At 42.1% G+C, this 20,159-nt stretch overlaps 1 protein-coding gene across 10 annotated transcripts in view; it reads right to left on the minus strand.

Annotated features, from left to right (window-relative positions):
* LOC147017580 (uncharacterized) overlaps positions 1-20,159 on the minus strand; it is an 86,237-nt gene that overhangs the window by 16,401 nt on the left and 49,677 nt on the right. For 5 of the 10 annotated variants that reach the window (XM_085847303.1, XM_085847301.1, XM_085847302.1 and 2 more), the window contains 6 exons: positions 18,559-18,675; positions 10,520-10,563; positions 6,785-6,806; positions 6,427-6,693; positions 6,153-6,208; positions 5,725-5,875 (listed from right to left, as the gene is read on the minus strand). In XM_085847303.1, the coding sequence (XP_085703429.1) occupies positions 6,578-6,693; positions 6,785-6,806; positions 10,520-10,563; positions 18,559-18,675 (299 nt within the window). In that variant the 3' untranslated portion in view covers positions 5,725-5,875; positions 6,153-6,208; positions 6,427-6,577. Of the gene's footprint in view, positions 1-5,724; positions 5,876-6,152; positions 6,209-6,426; positions 6,694-6,784; positions 6,807-10,519; positions 10,564-18,219; positions 18,347-18,558; positions 18,676-20,159 lie in introns of those variants that run through there. The other 5 variants (XM_085847300.1, XM_085847309.1, XM_085847305.1 and 2 more) reach the window with 5 other exon arrangements.

Here is a 20,159-nt window from a genome sequence, read left to right on the forward strand (position 1 = left end):
GAATATACTCCTAATCTTAAAACAGAAGAGATGTTGAACAGAAGACTTAACACAAAGAAACCACTCAGTATATCATACCTCAAAAGAAGATGTCAACACGTTAAACCAACCAAACCACTTACACGTGGAATTTGGGTGTTCTGGAAGGAAAGCCACGATATCTGTGGATCATTTTTTTAAAAAAACAGATGGTGAAACTGCTACTGATAAGAATAATGCATTGAGTGATAATGCAAAGGTGAAACAACTTCGTGTTTCTCTCGATGGAACATTTTATCCACGAGATGGATTGGAAATTAATTGGGGAAAAATGATTTTGCTGAAGCACACAAGTCTTACCAAAAGGTGTGAAAGTAATGGATATAATGAACCTATTTTGGATATGACAGCATTTAAAAGTTTGTGTGCAATCTATGTGTTTGATCTGAGTGCTCAAAAGGAAACTATAAAGTCGAATTGAGTGGATACTTCCCTATACATTGAAAGAGGAGAGAGTGAAGAAGTTGATACATATTGTTTGCTTTTGGAAGAAACAGAATTACAGATAATGGTGTTATGATTAGTCTCACATAATTTTTTGTTAAATAAATGAGTGGCAAAGTACCAACTGGGGTATATGTTAATCAAATGAATCTACATAAACTATCATCTTGTGTTCAAAATCAAAAGCCTTGTATGAGTAACGTTAATACAATTCAGAGAAAAGGAGCAGTAAGAATTGATGTTTTGCTCACAAGAGAACAGGTTAAAATCTTGAACGATACTGGCTCACTTAAAATTAAAATGACAAAACGAATGTTGAAAAAATATTCAATAAGAGACGAGTGGAGGATTTCTCCCATTTCTAATTCCTTTATTTGCTGGTTTTAGTGCGGTTGGAGCATTGACGGGTGGTATTTCAACAGCGGTGAAAACTGCCAACGAAAGGAAGGCTCAACTCCGGGCTCAAAAAGAATTGGAAAGACAACAAAGAGTTGGAGAAACAAATTAGTGGAAGTGGTGTGCTTGTAGATTTTGCTGAAAAACTTGAAAGTCGACCTGATAAAGTGAGATTGTTAGTTGGAGATATGCTTTCTTCTATCGCACAAGCAGGTGTAAAATTAACCAAAAGGGGTAATGGATTATATCTTTCTAATAAATAAATGAGCATTGATGAGTGGTTTAAATAATTTGAAAAGAATACAACATTAATTTTACAACTTGTTAAATATTGTAAGAAATTAAAAATTCATAATGTTATTTGTATGAGAGATGAATTAACAAACGTGCCTAAACATACAAAGAATATTATTATGAACTTAGAAGATAATAATGGGAACGGTTCTCATTGGGTTTATTTTTAATAGTCAAGACAAATATTATTTTGATAGTTTTGGTCTTCCACCACCTGTTGGTCATAAAATTCTTACAGAATGGTGTTAATCAAACATTTCAAGTCCAAGAATTATATTCCAAGTGTTGTGGTCAATTATGTCTATATGTGTTTTTTCAAATCAACAAAATAAAAAAAATCTATGACTTTTTAATCTAATATATAAGACTTATGTTGGTAAAGATAGTTCTATCATTCGTGTATCCCAAGAACTGTATATTGATTTATCAAATTATTACACAAAGGCACAGGCTGAACGACATAAATATAATATAACCAAAAATATTAATATGAAAAATGCTTATAAATTAAAAAATTATCCAAGCCCGACTGACGCGAATGACTTGGTGAGATCAAGCGATTTATCACAATATATCTACTTCTACTTCTTCTTTCGGCTGCTCCCGTTCGGGGTCGCCACAGCGGATCATCCGTATGATCCGCATAGAGATTTGGCACATGTTTTACGCCGGATGCCCTTCCTGACGCAACCCTGGTCGCCTCTTACGACACAGGGATATGGTACACCTATTTTAACCGGGGTATACACCAGCCCAGTATACTGGTACTCATTTGGCCGACCTCGGAAGGATGACAGGCTGAGTCAACCCCCTGGTGTATTAATTCAGTGGCCCAACGGGGCTTGAACTCAGGACCTTTTGGATCCTAAGCCGCTGCCCTAACCACTGCGCCAACACCAGGCTCCGATTTATCACAATATATATCCTTAAATAAAACGGCCATGTATTCCAAAGATACAGAAGTGTTGATTTTTATCTCCAGGTCGTACAGAATTCACAGTTCGAATTAAAATAATTTTTTAGAAAGAAGGGTGTTTCGTTTGTATGAGAATAGAACAATGGGGGTATGATATGAATGATTTAGGATATAATTGGTCATTTAAAATTGACTGAAAAGACCTGGAACGATTAAATCAGTCTCGTAAGGAAGAATATTATCCACTTAGTATCGAGAATGAGTTTTGTGGAGCCATGATTAGTAAACAACAAATAACATAATTTAATAAAGGTAAATATAATAATGGTTTTGCCCTAGTTTATATCATGAAAACAGAAAAAACAGGATTATATCCATCTAGAATTCCAGCTGTGTGTGTGTGTGTGTGTGTGTGTGTGTGTGTGTGTGTGTGTGTGTGTGTGTGTGTGTGTGTGTGTGACCGTGACCGCTGTTTCTCGACAACCACTAGTCCGATCTAATTGAAACTAGCCAGATATATTGCTGGGGACCTGAGGATGTGCCTTTTCAAGGTTTGATATTAATCAGTCAAGTGCTTCCCAAGTTATGGCCATTTATTTACCAAACCAATGACAAGACGTGTTATTGCGTGGGCGTGGCCGATGGGGAAGGAAGCTCAGCCGCGTTCCCCATTCTGGGTTACAACGTACGGGCTTCCGGATAATGATGACTTCGTGTATTCTAATAATTTCTCGATTTCTTATGCGCATTGAAAGATAAACACAATGCCCCAAGTTATGATCGTTTTCATATTAGACGGTGCATAAATTTTGGTAACATCAGAGTGCTGGTCTGCTCCGAACCAGGAAGTAAATTTTTTTCTCTCTTCTCTTCTTTTTGTTTTTCCTTGCCACTACATTGCGAAAAGGTAAAATAAGTTGGCGTTAATTGAATTGGGTATTAAAACTAAATTGTGAATAATCGTAACTGCGAATAATATGTGAGCTTCCGGGTCATTCACATACGGGCACGCAAGAGCGAAGAAACGGCCTGTGTGGTTGTTTGTTGCTCGCGGTTTGAATTTTTTTTTTTTTTTTTTTTTTTACGGGCACGTACTAGTATAATAAGTAGGGAAATACAAAATTATTTAACTCTGGGAAGATGGGGAGGTGTTTCGTGTCATATTATTCTAACATATATTTCTAATATAGTTTAATATAACATATACAGCAAGAAGACTTCAAGAAAATTATCATTTCTGTGTGCAAGAATACCTTCAAGAAAAGGGTATTCGGTATTTTAATAAATATGTTCTACAACATAAGAATGAGGTATTTTCAATAAAAGATTGGCATTATGCTGATGTTGATAAACCAACAACTTTGGATTCAATTGAAATGTTAAATAATGAAAAAATTATAAAGTTAAGAAAATGTAAGGCTCTTTTCGAAATTCAAAAGAAATTTTATTGGTTTCTTGTTGTAAAAAAATATTTTGGATACAGGAATAACAAGAAATCCCAATGAATATATGTATGATATTCTATGGGGTGTAAGCGATTCGAGAAGAAAGAGGAAGAGAGAGGGAGGAAAGAGCGAGAATGAATAAATATGGAAATCAGTGAGATTAAAAAAGATTGGGGATATTACAGAAAATAATTCAACCCACCGAGGAGGAAATCAAAGAATTGACAAGTCTATTAGCAATATTTTCGACAAGACTGTTTTCAAGGACAAGATATTGACTTCAATTTTTTCTTAAATAAATGGAGGAGAGAGTGAAGGCATTTCTTAGGATTCTTTATGTTTTAAAAATTAAGATTCAAATGTGCATGTTGGAAACTAAAAAAGGTTTTCGCACTCTGTCGGAATTTTTCTCATAAATAAATGAGTTATTGTCTCAAATGTAAAAAGAAAACTAATACTAAATATTTCATATTTTAAAAGTAAAAATAACAGGGTTATACAAAAAGGTATATGTTTGGTGTGTGGTTCAAAAAAAAATCGATTTTTCTCCAAACACAAACTTGGAGGAGATATACAAAAGTTTTTATCAGGAAGTAAATTTACAACTACTGGAATACCAGGGGAATTGCATCTACCAGGGTATTCTTTCTGTGGTCCAGGCACAAACTTGGATAAAAGATTAGATGAGGCAGACAATCCTAAATCATGGAGTAAGCCCATCAATAGGGTTGATGAAGTGTGCATGAGGCACGATATTGATTATGGGAATACCACAACGTTGGAAGAAAAGCATGAAGCCGATAGAGAAATCTTGTATAATTTGTCTCTGATACAAAATCCAACCTTGAGAGAAAAAGTTGATAGGTTCATCGTGAAGATGATGATCAGTGCTAAATTGAAACTTGGAAATTCAAAAAACTTATAGGCTCTCATGATGTCATTAAGATTGAAGAGCAATTAGCTGATGAATTACATAAACAAATAATCACAAAGTTTCATAGAAGGAAGGTTTATTCCAAGGAAGTTGATTATATCTGGTCCGCTGATTTGATTGAACTCAATAATGATAAGGGGTACAAGTATGCTTTAACCGTTATTGATTTGAGGAGTAGATACGCATGGGTTGTCCCTTTAAAAAACAAAACGGGTAATACTCTTATGTTAGCCTTTCAACAGATATTTAATAAAAGTAAGAGAAAACCTAAAAAATTGTGGACTGATGAGGGTGGAGAGTTTTATAGCAAGACATTGATGAATTTTCTAAAAAAATAACAGTATTACATTATACAGTACCTTTAATGAAGGAAAGGCCGTTGTTATTGAACGTTTTAATCGTACCTTAAAAGAGAGACTATATAAAAAATTCACACAACTCTGTTCACAACAATGGTCATCTTTTATTCAGGATATTGTGGATAAGTATAATGACACGATTCACACATCAACGAATATGAAACCATCAGAAACATTTACAAAATTAAAATGTGAAAAAGAGATTAATGTCAGAAAACCTAAGTTCAAAGTTGGTGATATCGTAAGAATATACAGATGGAAATCTCATTTTGAAAAGGGTTATACAAAGCGGTGGACAAATGAACATTTTAAAATTGTTGATGTGATAGATACAGTTCCTTGGACTTATAAAGTATATGATTGAGAAGGGGAAGAGATTTTAGGTTCATTTTATTCACAGGAATTACAAAAGACAAAGATAAATTGAAAATTTTTTGACTCTGCCCACACAAGCTCCACCCACACAAACCCCACCTACAGAAACCCTGCCCACACAAACTCCTCCACACACAAACCCCACCCCACACAAGCTCCACACACATTAATCATATTCACGTAATTAATCAATTAGTTCCCACACAACATGTTTATTTCATTGAAAAAAGTTCTCCACCCATCCACACAAGCTCCACCCATCTACATCAAACCTCATCCACATAAACCCTGCCCACAAAAGCCCAACCCACATAAACCCCACCCACAGAAGCCCCTCCCATATAAACCCCACCCACACAAGCCCCCCCCCTCATCCCCTCTGTGCGCCCCCACCTTTGAACCACCACCTCCCTCATCCCACTCCCCACCCTTCCCCACACACACACAGGGAGGGGAGGGGTGATAGGTCATTGGGGTGGGCACACCTACCCCCCTCCAACCCCCACACCTCCCACCCCCTCTTTTTGTTGTTAAGAATCAGATAATTGTAAACAAAACAAATATAATTAATCAACATTGATAATATTAAATATTCATTTGTGAGAATGTATAATCTTTCCCAGCAATCTTCTTCAGATGTCTTGTGATTTTGAAACTCAGACACCATATTCTGCTTTGAAACAAAAAGTGAATAACCATTAGGGTATATAAAGATAATTACATGGTGATATTAATAAGCCTGTTGTTGGTTCTAAGTTCAAGCCCCTGTTGACCACTGCATTAACACACCAGAAGGCTTTTGTCTCAAAAAAAAGTGGCTTTTGTCTTACAAATGAATTCCAGTGTACTGACATAACCACGTCCAAACTAATGATACAACCAACAACCAACTCAAAAGAGTGATATTAATAAAAGAATAAATAACTAAATAATAATTCAGAAACATTTACCTTCAGAACATCATGTTTCACCAGATTCCTTCAACAGATTATGTTGTGTGATCGAGCTGAAAAAAAAAAAGTCAAGGGTATAGACAGACAGACAGAGAGATAAACAGAGAAAGAGAGATGGAGAGATAGGCAGGGACAAAGACACACACACACACACACACACACACACACACACACACACACACACACACACACACACACACACACACACACACACACACACACACACACACACACACACACACACACACACACACACAAGCACGTGTCTCACCTTTGATTCAATTCACTCGATCAGAGGCCGTGATAAGACTTCGTGCCAGTCATTAACCCTTAAATGCATGAGTGCAAAAAAGAGATTGCAATTTTACATCCAAATTGGGTCATTTTGACCCACTGATGCATCTAAGGGTTAAAAATGTTTTTCAATTCTCTTCCAAGATGATATTCTCTTCCAACCTCTTCAATAACAGCATTAATTTCATGCACCTCGTCGTGATATGTAAATTGCTCTTCTTCCAACTCGTACATTTCAAAGGACCTGCCAGAAAAAAAAATATATTAGCATTATCACAATTTAATTTATAATCAATTGCTTTATCGTTCAAAGAGGAAACCATACACAAACTTACCAACTTTGTGGTGAGCTGTTTTCTTCGTCAAATGAAAGATAGTTCATGTCTCAGTTATTAACCATGAGTACAAGATGGCAAAAATGAAAATCCCATCTGGCATAAACTTTGTCTGGCGAATCACTTATAAGACAACGATGAGGAAATTGCCTTATCTTGGAAACTTTCCCGGGTTTAAAAAACAATGGATACAGCTTCCTGTTTTTCATGAACTTCGTAATTCTGGAAATATTTGCCTTGGGAGAGACATACTCAAACAACCTGAGACATTTCCACGGCAACTGAAGTTTGAAAACACTTCTGCATTTTACGAAACTGAACGAATCATTTCATAATAACACAAAAGGCGTATCTTAAAAAATATAAAGATTGAAATGTTTTATTTTTAAATATTTTAGATGGGGATTATTGTGCAAAGAAAATCATACTAATGAAGGAATTTGAGAATGAACAAATCTTTATCGGTTCAATGAGTGAGTGAAACAATATGCATTGGTTATTTGAAAAAGAGTGCCCCAAGGCTTACATGTTTCAGATATTTCTTTAGAATCACCTTTAACAAATCACATTACTACTTTAACAAATCTTTATCTTATTGCATTGGTTATATGAAAAGAGTGCCCCAAGGTTAAAAGGGGAGACAAATAAATATACCTTGGGATAAAAAGGGGGTTTATTTTTAGGGTAAAAAAATGATTCGCTGAAAATCCGCCATTCATTTACATGGGGAAAAGTGAGCCAGAATCAGTATATTCACCCGACTTGTGTCGTGTCGTGCGTATCATGTGTGTGAGTGTCGGTGTCGTGTCTGTGTGTGAGTGTCGGTGTCGTGTCTGTGTGTGAGTGTCGGTGTCGTGTCTGTGTGTGAGTGTCAGTGTCGTGTCTGTGTGTGAGTGTCAGTGTCGTGTCTGTGTGTGTGTGTCAGTGTCGTGTCTGTGTGTGAGTGTCAGTGTCGTGTCTGTGTGTGAGTGTCAGTGTCGTGTCTGTGTGTGAGTGTCAGTGTCGTGTCTGTGTGTGAGTGTCAGTGTCGTGTCTGTGTGTGAGTGTCAGTGTCGTGTCTGTGTGTGAGTGTCAGTGTCGTGTCTGTGTGTGAGTGTCAGTGTCGTGTCTGTGTGTGAGTGTCAGTGTCGTGTCTGTGTGTGAGTGTCAGTGTCGTGTCTGTGTGTGAGTGTCAGTGTCGTGTCTGTGTGTGAGTGTCAGTGTCGTGTCTGTGTGTGAGTGTCAGTGTCGTGTCTGTGTGTGAGTGTCAGTGTCGTGTCTGTGTGTGAGTGTCAGTGTCGTGTCTGTGTGTGAGTGTCAGTGTCGTGTCTGTGTGTGAGTGTCAGTGTCATGTCTGTGTGTGTGTCAGTGTCATGTCTCTGTGTGTGTCGGTCGTGCGTGCGTGTCCGTCGTGCGTGTCCGTCGTGTGTCGTGTCGTGTCTGTCTCTCTGTGTGTGTCGGTCGTGCGTGCGTGTCGGTCGTGCGTGTCCGTCGTGTGTCGTGTCGTGTCTGTCTCTCTGTGTGTTGTGCGCGTCGCGTCTGTCTGTCTGTATGCGCGTCTGTCTGTCTGTCTGTGCGCGCCGTCTGTCTGTATGTCTGCGTGCGCATCGCGTCTGTCTGGCTGTCTGCGCGCGTGTCGCGTCTGACTGTCTGTCTGCGCGCGTGTCGCGTCTGTCTGTCTGTCTGCGCGCGCGTCGCGTCTGTCTATGTCTGTCTGCGCGCGCGTCGCGTCTGTCTGTCTGTATGCGCGCGCGTCGCGTCTGTCTATGTCTGTCTGCGCGCGCGTCGCGTCTGTCTATGTCTGTCTGCGCGCGTGTCGCGTCTGTCTATGTCTGCGCGTGTGTCACGTCTGTCTGTGTCTCTGTGCTCGCGTCTGTCTGCGCGCGTCGCGTTTGTCTCTGTCTGCGCGCGCGTCGCGTCTGTCTATGTCTGTCTGCGCGCGCGTCGCGTCTGTCTGTCTGTCTGTCTGTCTGCGCGCGTCACGTCTGTCTGTCTGTCTGTCTGCGCGCGCGTCGCGTCTGTCTATGTCTGTCTGCGTGCGCGCGTCTGTCTATGTCTGTCTGTGCGCGCGCGTCGCGTCTGTCTGTCTGTCTGTCTGTCTGTCTGTCTGCGCGCGTCGCGTCTGTCTGTCTGTCTGCGCGTCGCGTCTGTCTATGTCTGTCTGCGCGCGCGTCGCGTCTGTCTATGTCTGTCTGTCTGTCTGTGTCTGCGCGCGCGTCGCGTCTGTCTATGTCTGTCTGTCTGCGCGCGTCGCGTCTGTCGATGTCTGTCTGTCTGTCTGTCTGCGCGCGTCGCGTCTGTCTATGTCTGTCTGTCTGTCTGTCTGCGCGTGTCGCGTCTATGTCTGTCTGCGCGCGCGTCGCGTCTGTCTATGTCTGTCTGTCTGTCTGCGCGCGTCGCGTCTGTCTATGTCTGTCTGTCTGTCTGTCTGCGCGTCGCGTCTGTCTGTGTCTGCGCGTGTGTCACGTCTGTCTGTGTCTCTGTGCTCGCGTCTGTCTGCGCGCGTCGCATTTGTCTCTGTCTGGGCGCGTCGCGTTTGTCTGTCTGCGCGCATCGTGTTTGTCTGTCTACGCGCGCGTCTGTCTGCGCGCGTCGCGTCTGTCTGTCTACGCGCATGTCTGTCTGTGCGCGTCGCATCTGTCTGTCTACGCGCGCGTCTGTCTGTGCGCGTCGCGTCTGTCTGTCTGTCTGTCTCTCTGCACGCGCGTCGCTTCTGTCTCTGTCTGCGCACGTCACGTCTACGCGCGTCGCGTTTGTCTGTCTGTGTCTGCATGCGCGTCACGTTTGTCCGTCTGTGCGCGTCGCCTCTGTCTGTCTGTGCGCGCGTCGCGTCTGTCTGTCTGTCTGCGCGCGTCGTGTTTGTGTCAGTGTCTGTGCGCGCGTCGTGTTTGTGTCCGTGTCTGTGCGCGCGTCGTGTTTGTGTCCGTGTCTGTGCGCGCGTCGTGTTTGTGTCAGTGTCTGTGCGCACGTCGTGTTTGTGTCCGTGTCTGTGCGCGCGTCGTGTTTGTGTCCGTGTCCCTCTCTCTCTCTCGTTGCTGCCCACAGAGGGTGTGTTCGAGAGATCGGACAGCTTGCCATTCCTACTCATCACGTCCCGAGCCGCACTTTGCCTGCACCACATCAACCTGCATGACCACACCAACTACACGAAGCCAAGCTCGTGGCCGACTAAAGTCCTTGCCTGTTCCCCCTTCGTTGTGTGAATCTGGTATTTTTCAGCACCATATGCGAGTTATTTTTAGTTCTCAATGTACATAAGATTTCGTGTTCCTTCTTTCTCTTCTCTTGTGTTCTTGGGCCATCATACCTGAACCATTTGAGCATCTTGTCTACCCTTTCCCCAAAATACTTTGTAAATAAACCCCCTTTTAATTGTAACAAGCGTTTTCCTGTTCCCCTGCCTTCCCAGACAAACACCGCCTGGTTCGGTTATAAAATGGGAAATCCTTGTTGGGGGGGGGGGTGGGTGGTGGTCGACTTTGTAGTAATTAGAATGCAGGAATTTCAACACTTCAGCCACTCTTGGGGGTTGTACCCCCAGCGCAGGTGGGCTGTCTGATGCAACATTTTTGTCATTTAGATTTAGATGGTGAAACTGCAGCCATTTAATATCGCTTGGTGAAGAGTAAACCTCATCAAAGCATAACATTGAAATGAAAAGTCGAAGCAAGTAATAAAGAAAAAGAAAAAGAAGATTTGAAGTCTTTTGTGCAAACTCAGAGTCATTTCATGATGAGACGTGAATTATTATCTTACCACTTCCATGCATTTCTCATCGTTTTCCACGTTCTCTTGGTTTCCTGAAAGAAGATGTCACATAGAGAGCACTGTTCAAACTGTCCCGCCATATTTATACAAACAATACTTGGTAACCACCAAAAGAAACTCAGCGTCAAACTCATCTCTAAAACTGAACTAATCCCGATACTCATCCCGAAGGCAGCTTTAATGCTGCCAAAGCATGCTCATGGCAAGAATTGCACTTGGTGGTTTGCCGTTGCCTTTCTTGGGCAGGAATTAGGAATTTTGCTCGGGTGCCAGTCAGGGACAGCACGCACAGATGCTACACCCTGACTGCAGAAGACCAGTCTGATGGTTTATAATTGAGTTGGGATTCAAACCAAGGCTTGAGCGAAGAGAATCTTCGGGGGTACGCGGCAGAGTCACCAAACTAAGTTTTTTGTTTCTTTTTCAAATTTAATGTTTATTATTATTTTTAATCAACAAAGTAATCAAACGGAAGACCAAGAAGGAACCCGAAGAATTAAAGAGCAAAGATGGAGTCATCAGGAGGAACCTGGATAGGATTCGGGTTTCAGCCGCGACTCCACTACCCTCAAACCCATCCAGGCACAGCCAAGTGAGCCTCACAGAAAGCTTTCTGCAACAAGTCACTTCTCCTTCGACAGGCTGATAATGAAAGAGAGAAATAGAGAGCAAATAGGAGAAGAAAGACAAGAATTAGAATGAATAAAGAGAATTGTGAAGAAAAAAAAAATTAGAAAGGAGTGTGAAGAGAACAACGATAAGTTCCATTAAAATGTATACAGAACAAGTGTAAATATGTCAGATTTTCAAATAATTTATTAATGGAGTAGATAGTTTGGTGGTCACGGTAAATGGTGAAGGGTCAATCCAAGAACAACTGGAAGGACACTCAGTAGAGCGCGTACCTCTGCTGCAAAATGCCTGATCCAATCCAACACATCAGGCTCAATAAATTATTGAAACATCATGCAAAATATAGTTTTAGCCCCATCTCAATGGTGAAGAATCACTTTGGAAATTAAATAATTCTCGTATCCGGATTCGGATCTTCACGAAAATTCAATCAATTCGTCCACTTGGTGGACACACACCCAATGTGCCCACCAAGTTTCATCCTAATCCGTCCACAATTTTTTGAGATAGTGTTATATGTCGTTTTTGGCCCGATCTCTCGATAGTGAAGAATCCCTTTAAAATTCTAGTATCCAGATCCGATTCGGATTTTCACCAAAATCTAATCAGTTCGTCCTTGTCACAAACCCAACCTGCCCACCAAATTTCATCCGAATCCGTCCACAACTTTTTGAGATACCTTGCACACAAGCAAATAAACAAGAAAAAGACGTGCAGAGCATGATACTTCCAAAATCCACCCCCCCCCCCTTTCCTCCAAAGGTTGCTCTGGTTACATCAAATTGTCCATTTCTATTAAGAATAAAATTGACAATCTTAATCAAAGCTCAGGTCAATCAGATGAAAATTGATGATTTTTCAGAGGAAATTTGATGATTTTATAAATTTGACCTTGAGTTGGCCTTTTGACCTCAATAATAGTTGGTTTCCAAATTCAGTGATGGACTATGCAAATCCTGTTTAACCTTCAAGTTAATATGATGTAAATTGATAATTCACACTCTTTTTTTGGTGGCCGTTAAACGAAGTAATGAGTCGTTATTGCCTGCATCACCATGGAACTTGGAAGGACTACATTTTCTACATTATTATTTTTAAATCAATGAATTTGCCATAACTATTGTTTAGGAAATATATGTTATTGTTTCAGACAAAATAACATTGAAATAAAAAAATGACCCGTATCTTGCCAAAAGGTGACCACGTGTGACTTCTTTATGGTCACACTGAGGTGAACAGAGCTGCTATCCACCAGGAGCGACTCCTTGAGGAATATCTGCCTACGAGAGATTCCGATGAGAATCGTTCTACAGAGTAACCATGAAAAATATGTGTTTTCCTCATAACATCACCAAATGACGTCATTATGGTTCCTAAAACTTGAAAATTTGACCTTGGGGTCAAATATGTTTGAACTCAGGCGCTAACCATGAAGGTCAAGGCCAATCGCCACCAAAAACTAATCAGCTGAGCGCCAGACCATATACTCCATTTCCATAAAGTTTGGAGACGATTCGATTAAAATTACTCAAAAAATAAGGGTTTCGTCGACTCCCTTGATTTGCGACAAAGTGACCTTGACCTTTGACCTTCAAAATTTTATGCGTTGAAAGGGACCTCTATAGGCCTCTGATATGCGAAGTTACAAAAATTTCCAATGATAACTGTGCTCTGCAGAGCGATTTTTCGTGATTACAGACAAAAAAAAACAAAAAAAAAACATTTGAAGGTCAAGGCCAATCGCCACCAAAAATTAATCAGCTGAGCACCACACCATGAACTATATTCCCATGAAGTTTGAAGACGATCCGATCAAAATTACTCAAAAAATAAGGGTTTCGTCGACTCCCCTGATTTGCGACAAAGTGACCTTGACCTTTGACCTTGACCTTCAAAATTTTCTGCGCTGAAAGGGACCTCTATAGGCCTCTGATATGCAAAGTTACAAAAATTTCCAATAACTGTGCTCTGCAGAATTTTTTATACGTGATTACAGACAAACAAACAAACAAACAAACAAAAACAAAAAAAACCATACAAGCTGACTAACATATCTTGCAAAAACTTCATTTTGGCAAGATAAAAATAACTTAGTGTTTTGAAGAGAAATTAGTTTCACACGAACGTTTCGTCAAATAAATAAGTAATCGGCCCGCTATTACGGTGGCACCTTCCGGAAATAAAAGGACATGTAGTGAGTGCTACATCACCTTTGGCTTCACAGTACTGAATAAATGAGGAAAGGATTTTCCACAATGTGTCATACGTTACAAAGTGCTGTCTGAAGGATCCATGATGCCAAGCCTTCTCATACGACATTTCTCCAGCTGCCATCCCGAAGTTTCCACAAAGAACCTCCTCCAAGAGGGAGGAACTTGTTCTGAAACACGCTCAGTTTGACCATGACAGTCAGATCAATCAGCAAAACGAAGCTAGTCTCCGTGCCTCGTATGTGGTTGCTCTGAGACTTGGACAAGAAAAAAAGCCGCACACAATCACTGAAACTGTGCTCCTGCCATGTTGCAAGGATATTGTTCGTTGCATTTTGGGAGAGAGTGCGGTTAAAAAGCTGGACACAGCGTCACTGTACAATGATACTGTGCATCAAAGAATCTGCGATTTTTCAGTAGATGTCCCACAGCAAGTAATCGCAGTGTCAGTTCAAAGCTAGATGTAATGGCCAGTAAGAATTGGTTGTGGTATTTGTGGATAAGCATTGGTAAATGCCTATAAATTAATGATTAAAATTGATGGAAACATGTTATAAGTTTGTTGTCGCTCGAATCAGTGAATGATGTAATGAGATAATTTTGATAAGGTCGCAGTATTGTACTGTAAACTGCCTGGTGAGATTTGTGAAGATGCTAGATTGTTCTAATGTGAAACTTCCAGTATAGACGAGAATCGCATTTGTTGGAAGGCACGGGATCATTCTGTGTTACTATATAAAACCCGCGAGAGGGAAGTCGAGAGAGACGGGTGACATGTCATGAGTTGTGTGTATCGATCGTCCCCGTGCTCGATTAAACTCCGATGAGTGAACGACGTGTTAATATCCAGAGTGGTTGTTAACGTGTGCAGCTGATTATAATCAGGTTGATTAAAACTCATAAAGATTGTGTATCGGGAAAGAATTCCTTTGAGCTCTTCAATCATCCTGAATGGGCCAGCTTACGAGAGAGAACAACGTGATGCGAGTCGAGCGTCGGACAACCCCCATGGATGCTGCATGGACATGGAGTGAGAACAACATGACCGGAATGGATCATTCGCCAGCCCCAGTGGTAGAGGTGAACATGCGTGAGTTGTAGTGGCAGGACAGGGACACTGGGTGGAAACAACTCAATGAAGGAATCATTGGACATTGTGTGTAATGGTGAACTTCCTCATTTGACTTTGTATCTGTTTATTTGAAATACAAGTTTCAAAAACGTTGTGCTGTTGAAGTGGTAACTGTAACGTCACTCACAAGTCAGACCCCAACTGACAAAGATCCATTTGATTGGCAGTCGACCGGTACGATCGTTCATCGTCGTGAAGTGACAACCCTGGGTTGCAGTCGTTCGAGAATGAGCTGGGCTCGGCACAACGAACAACATACATGCACTAAAGGGAAGGAAACCCCCAGGTGTATACAGACATGTGGAAATCAAAGAAGTACCCCTCAGCAATTTGAGATTTAAACTGACGAGTCAACAGACATCTCCAGCTGTGCTCAGCTACTGGTCTATGCATGGTACATAAAGGACTAGGACTTCAAGGAAGAGTTCTTATTTTGTCTCGACTCACGATGAAGTTGCATGCGTATGTGAGCTACTGTCTTCCTCCTAAAGTTTTGTGGGGCAGTTCGGTGTACCTCTCCAGACAAGCAAGCCTGGCGTTGGCTTCGTCGTTTGGGTGGCTGGCTTGGGATCCCATAGTCCTGAGTTTGAGCCTTGTTGGCTGCTCAATTAACACCATGTGGAGATGACTCAGCCTGTCATCTTTCCGAGGTTGGTGAAATGAGTACCAGTGTACTGGTAGAGGGGCACAGCATCAGCGGCACAGCCGCACTCCAAGAAATGATAGCTACCTGCCAGCCAAGCTGCCATACAAAAGAACAGAGATCCAGACAAGCATCGTTATATAGGGTACATGAGACGAGTCAGTAGAACCTCAGTCTCCTCAACCAGGTTCCAACTGGAAAGCTTGCCCCTAACTTCATCGGTTCCAAAGTACCACTCCGACAGAGCAACAATGGTCGGGCAAAGAGTTGTCTCCCACTGAGTGGGGATAGCAATTCAGAGATGGGATACTGTCTCCGGTGAACACGAAGTGACCAGTGCCACCTGATAGCATACTACGCATGGTATAACGTGGGCGCAAGGCTGGCCTATTCTACACTCTCACGTGCTCCACGTGCATTGGGCAAGCGTGCACCGATGCCTGTCCCATTGGCGACTCTGAAAACGATTCTGCTGATCGATGGTACGAGTGTGTTACGCCTTCCGTTTTCTGCATCTGGCATAAATGAAGATTAAATCTTGTCTGGCAAATTAAATCATCGCAGTCTGGCAATTATTGGATTCTGAGTTTTCCTCAAGTGGGAGAAAGCAGGAGAGCAAAGTTGATGGTGTTCCATCAAGTCGCCGACTGGGAATCCTCCGTCGTGCTAAGTCCTTCCTCGGCCCTCTTGAGCTCCTGACCACTTACAAAGCTTTTGTCCGTAGCCTGATGGAGTACTGCTCTCCCCTCTGGGCTGGTGCTCCTGCCTCCCACCTTTCTCGGCTTCACGCTGTCGAAACCAGGGCATTTAAGATCATCGGCATCTCCTGCAATGAAGCCGAGTCTTTGGGCCTCTCACTCAATCACCGCAGGTTGGTCGGTGGTCTTTCTGTCTTCTACCGACTCCTCTCCAGCCTTGCCCCCCCTGCTCTCTCTGCGATTTGTCCCCACCACATTTCCACAGGGCGCTCAAGGTCCGCCAACAACCCCCTTCTGGTAAAACTACCAAAATCACGAATCACTGCTCATCTTCACTCTTTCATTCCTCTTTTTCCCGCCTTTGGAATAAACTTCCTCACTCTATTCTTTCCCATTCTTCCCTCCAGGCTTTCAAAACAGCTGTTCACCACCACCTCTTATCTTCCCCCATCCAAATCCTCGATCTTTTCTACCCCGATAATCCACCCAAGCCCACTTCCTTCATTTCTCCTACTTTCCTTCCTGAAAGTCCCTGAAATGTCCATCTTCTCTTCGCCATGTTCCCCGTCCCATCCCCATCCCTCTCCCTTCCACAGTTCACCTAATGTGTCTGTTCCCCACTGTTTTGTCCCTTCCACTCCCGCCCCTCTTGTCTCATGCCTCCTTGCTGTGAGTTGTGTGTTCGCTCTCATACGAGCCTCGACCAAGGTATACAAAAAAAAAAAAAAAAAAAAAAAAAAACATCCCCACACGCTTCCCATCAAAAGCAAAGTTGAAAGATGGCAAAAAGTTCCACGAGGAATGACCTAATATCAAATTGTGAGTTTAAATTACCATTTTCACCCCTCTGACACCAAGGCCCACCCGCTGGGGCAAACCGGAGGTGAAATCCTCCCCCAAAAAAGTTACATATTTCATGGTTCCCCAGTGTTGATAACCTCGACAAAGTTTCATTTAAAATGTTAACTAATGTGCCTGTAATTGCATTTTTTTTTGCTATTTGACCTTTTGACCCGACCCATACTGCTCTTGCACATTCTTGCCACGTGTTGGTGATAAGTCCCAAGTTTAGTGAATTTCTGCCCAACAGTTTAGGAGAAGACTGCGTGACAGATGGACAGAGCCGATGATAATACAATACCCCCCCCCCCCCATTGTTTTCAACAAGCTCAAATGAGATAAGATCCTTGTCCTCTTAATGATGACGTCATAAAACGAATATGACATCATTTCTGATGCATCAGGTTTGCGATAAATTATCTGTGCTAATGCCCGGCTTGATTCCCGCAAACAAAATTCAAACAGCTTGCCTAGTTTCGGAGATAATGGTATCGGCGATTTCCATTAGCAGCGATATTACGACGTCAACTTTTTTTCAAGGAAGAATTTCCAAAATTGGAGATGGTTACTGCCTGCGCGTGGGATTTCTGCATATACATGGCAAGTTTCGCAAAGATCCGATGAAAACTCTGGGTTGTGAAACAAAAAATGACAAAAAATAGGAATGACGTCATAGTGATAATTCATCTCTGCTAATGCCCTGTTCGATTTCCGCAAACAGAATTCAAACAGCTTACCTAGTTTCGGAGATAATGGTATAGGCGATTTCCATTAGCGGCGATATTATGACGTCAACTTTTTTTCAAGGAAGAATTTCCAAAATCGGAGATGGTTACTGCCTGCGCGTGGGATTTCTGCATACACATGGCAAGTTTCACGAAGATCTGATGGAAAACTCTGGGTTGTGAAACAAAAAATAGGAATGACGTCATAGTGATGTATCATATGTGCGGTAATTCATCTCTGCGAATGCCCTGTTCAATTCCCGCAAACAGAATTCAAAAAGCTTGCCCAGTTTCGGAGATAATTTTTTCGGCGATTTCCATTAGCGGAGATATTTTGACGTCATAACTTTTTTTCTAGGAGGAACTTTCAAAATCGGAGTTGGTTACTGTCTGCGCAGGGTATTTTTACATGTATTTGCCAAGTTTCAGGAAGTTTCCATGAAAACTGGAGGCTGTGAAACAAAAAAAGTCTACAAGAAGAACATGAAAAACAACAACGTGAGTAATACTTAAAGATCCTCCACGAGGATCTAAAAATAATGGGGACAATCACTGAAAGTAAAAACATTTACATATTTCCTTCGATTTCAAGTGACTTACACTAACAGAGAAACTTGAACAATCATTCGCACAAATTGCATGAAGAAGACGACTTTGTAACCTGGGGGTAGAAAATGTTATCCTGACAAACTTTAGGACCAAATCTGTGTGAAAGTCCAGAAAACTCCTGCACTTGTTATTCATTGTTCTTCAGGGTAAAACACCTGGCACAATAGCTTCGATGTGTGTGCATTGGAGCTGTCTGACCTGGGTTTCAATGTCAGCCCAGCCGTATATCATCATCCTTGTGTTTCACAGGTAGGACGAAGACATCCGTCTGAGTTTGCCGTCCGGCGGAAGGTTGCTCGCCTGGAGGACCCATGATTGGTGAGCACTGATTGGTGGAGATGAAAGATCCTGTGATGGCTTTTCAAAGAGTAGACAACTTCCCGACAACACCCTCAACAAATTCAAAATTCCTGCCCCACCTAAAACTGGCTGCTGTGAAGGATTTGGCAAACAACCCAGCATCACCTTTGCCAAGGATGCTCTGTCAAGAACATGATTGAAATATAAACTTTGTTTAACCTCTTTTGACACACTTACCCAATTTATTTAACCTTGTCTTCTTCATTTTCTTCTTTACAAAGAGGGCAGTCAATAAAAGGCACAGGAGCAAACACAGCCCTCCACACACAATCCCAACCAAGAGTGTCTGAAAACCTGAACAAAGAAAACATTGACATGTTCATTCCATCATGGATTACAATTCACATTTCTTTACATTTAGTTTTATTTTTGCAACACTGCTCATGACAAACAATTGGACTTTATTTCCAGTTACATGAACGTCCGAACGAGGCCAACTTGGCCAGAGGATGTGAAATTTTTAATCCGATGAGGCCGATGGCAAATGACTACAATCATCAATGAATGGGGGATACTTCTCTAAGGGAAGGTAGTTTGATGAGGTTCTGAAGATCACTGGAAAAGGAGGAGTACTTTTACACGGGATAGTCAGTATAAATTAGGAATGGGAAGCCTCAGGCCCACGGGCAAAATCAGGCCCATGACATCCAGTAGATTAGGCCTCGCCCTAAACTTTAAAAATCTATTTCTCTGCAACTGCTTCTCTGTTCGATGCGAAACTTTAAACGTCAGAGGTACTCTCCATGGAGAATATGTTCTTGATAGCGAATGGAGTGAGCTTCATACTTAACGCGTGCACATGAGAGAATAGGAAATAACAATACAATACCCTGGCAATTTGGAATCCGTGTCGTTGGCTATGAACCTTTTGCTTCCGGGTTTTTTTTTGCTTCCGGTTTTTGTCATGGGGAATGATGCGTCCCAGGAGATAAAGGCATCGTCGGAGACATGAAAGACCCACATATCAGAGATGGTGTATATTTCCTCCACTGATTTTAATAAAGATATCTCCCGCATCATCAACAAATAATTTTTAATCGTGATTTACATTATTTGATCGCTGATCCCGAATCCAGGCCGAAGTAACCGGAAATTGCGTATACAGTTGTGAACAAGTTATAGGTAAATTCAGAAGTGAATGTAAGAAGAATTCTACGTTCGCTTCTCAGCTTTGCCTATTCCATATTACTTAACACGTGCTCCTGACAATATCTGCTGCTCTTCCTTCGCTCCAATTGGTTCTTCTGACCACGTCCTTGTTAAAGTGGACATCTCTCTGGCTGTTATCAGAGAACCACCTCACCGCCGTCGAGTCTGGCATTTCACTCAAGCCGACTGGCAGGGTCTCCGAGCAGCCATCAAACTTACAGACTGGTCTCCTATCACTACTTTCTCAAACATCAACTCATCCTGGGAATTCTTTCAAAGAAACTTGCTCTCCCTCATGCACAGATTTATCCCCTCTCGTGTTCAGTTGTCTTACCCTTCCTCCCGCCCTTGGTTTACTGAAGCTTGTGGCGAGGCAGTTGTCCTGAAACAACTTGCCTTTGCCTCATGGAAAGCAAACCCAACTGAGGGCAATCTCAGTTCTTTCCACAAAGCTCGGAACAAGTGTGTATCTACCCTCAGGAGAGCCAGAAAACAACATCTTTCTCATCTCAAGTCTGAACTCTCAAACCTCTCTCCCTCCTCAAAATCCTGGTGGCGTTTAATCAAATCTGTTTCTGGTGTATGTTCCCCCTCCATCCCCTCCCTTACCTCAAATGGCCGCACTGCTG

This window comes from Eptatretus burgeri, chromosome 11, assembly GCF_056783735.1.
Source record: "Eptatretus burgeri isolate ZD-2024b chromosome 11, Ebu_testis_v1, whole genome shotgun sequence".
Taxonomy (NCBI): domain Eukaryota; kingdom Metazoa; phylum Chordata; class Myxini; order Myxiniformes; family Myxinidae; genus Eptatretus; species Eptatretus burgeri.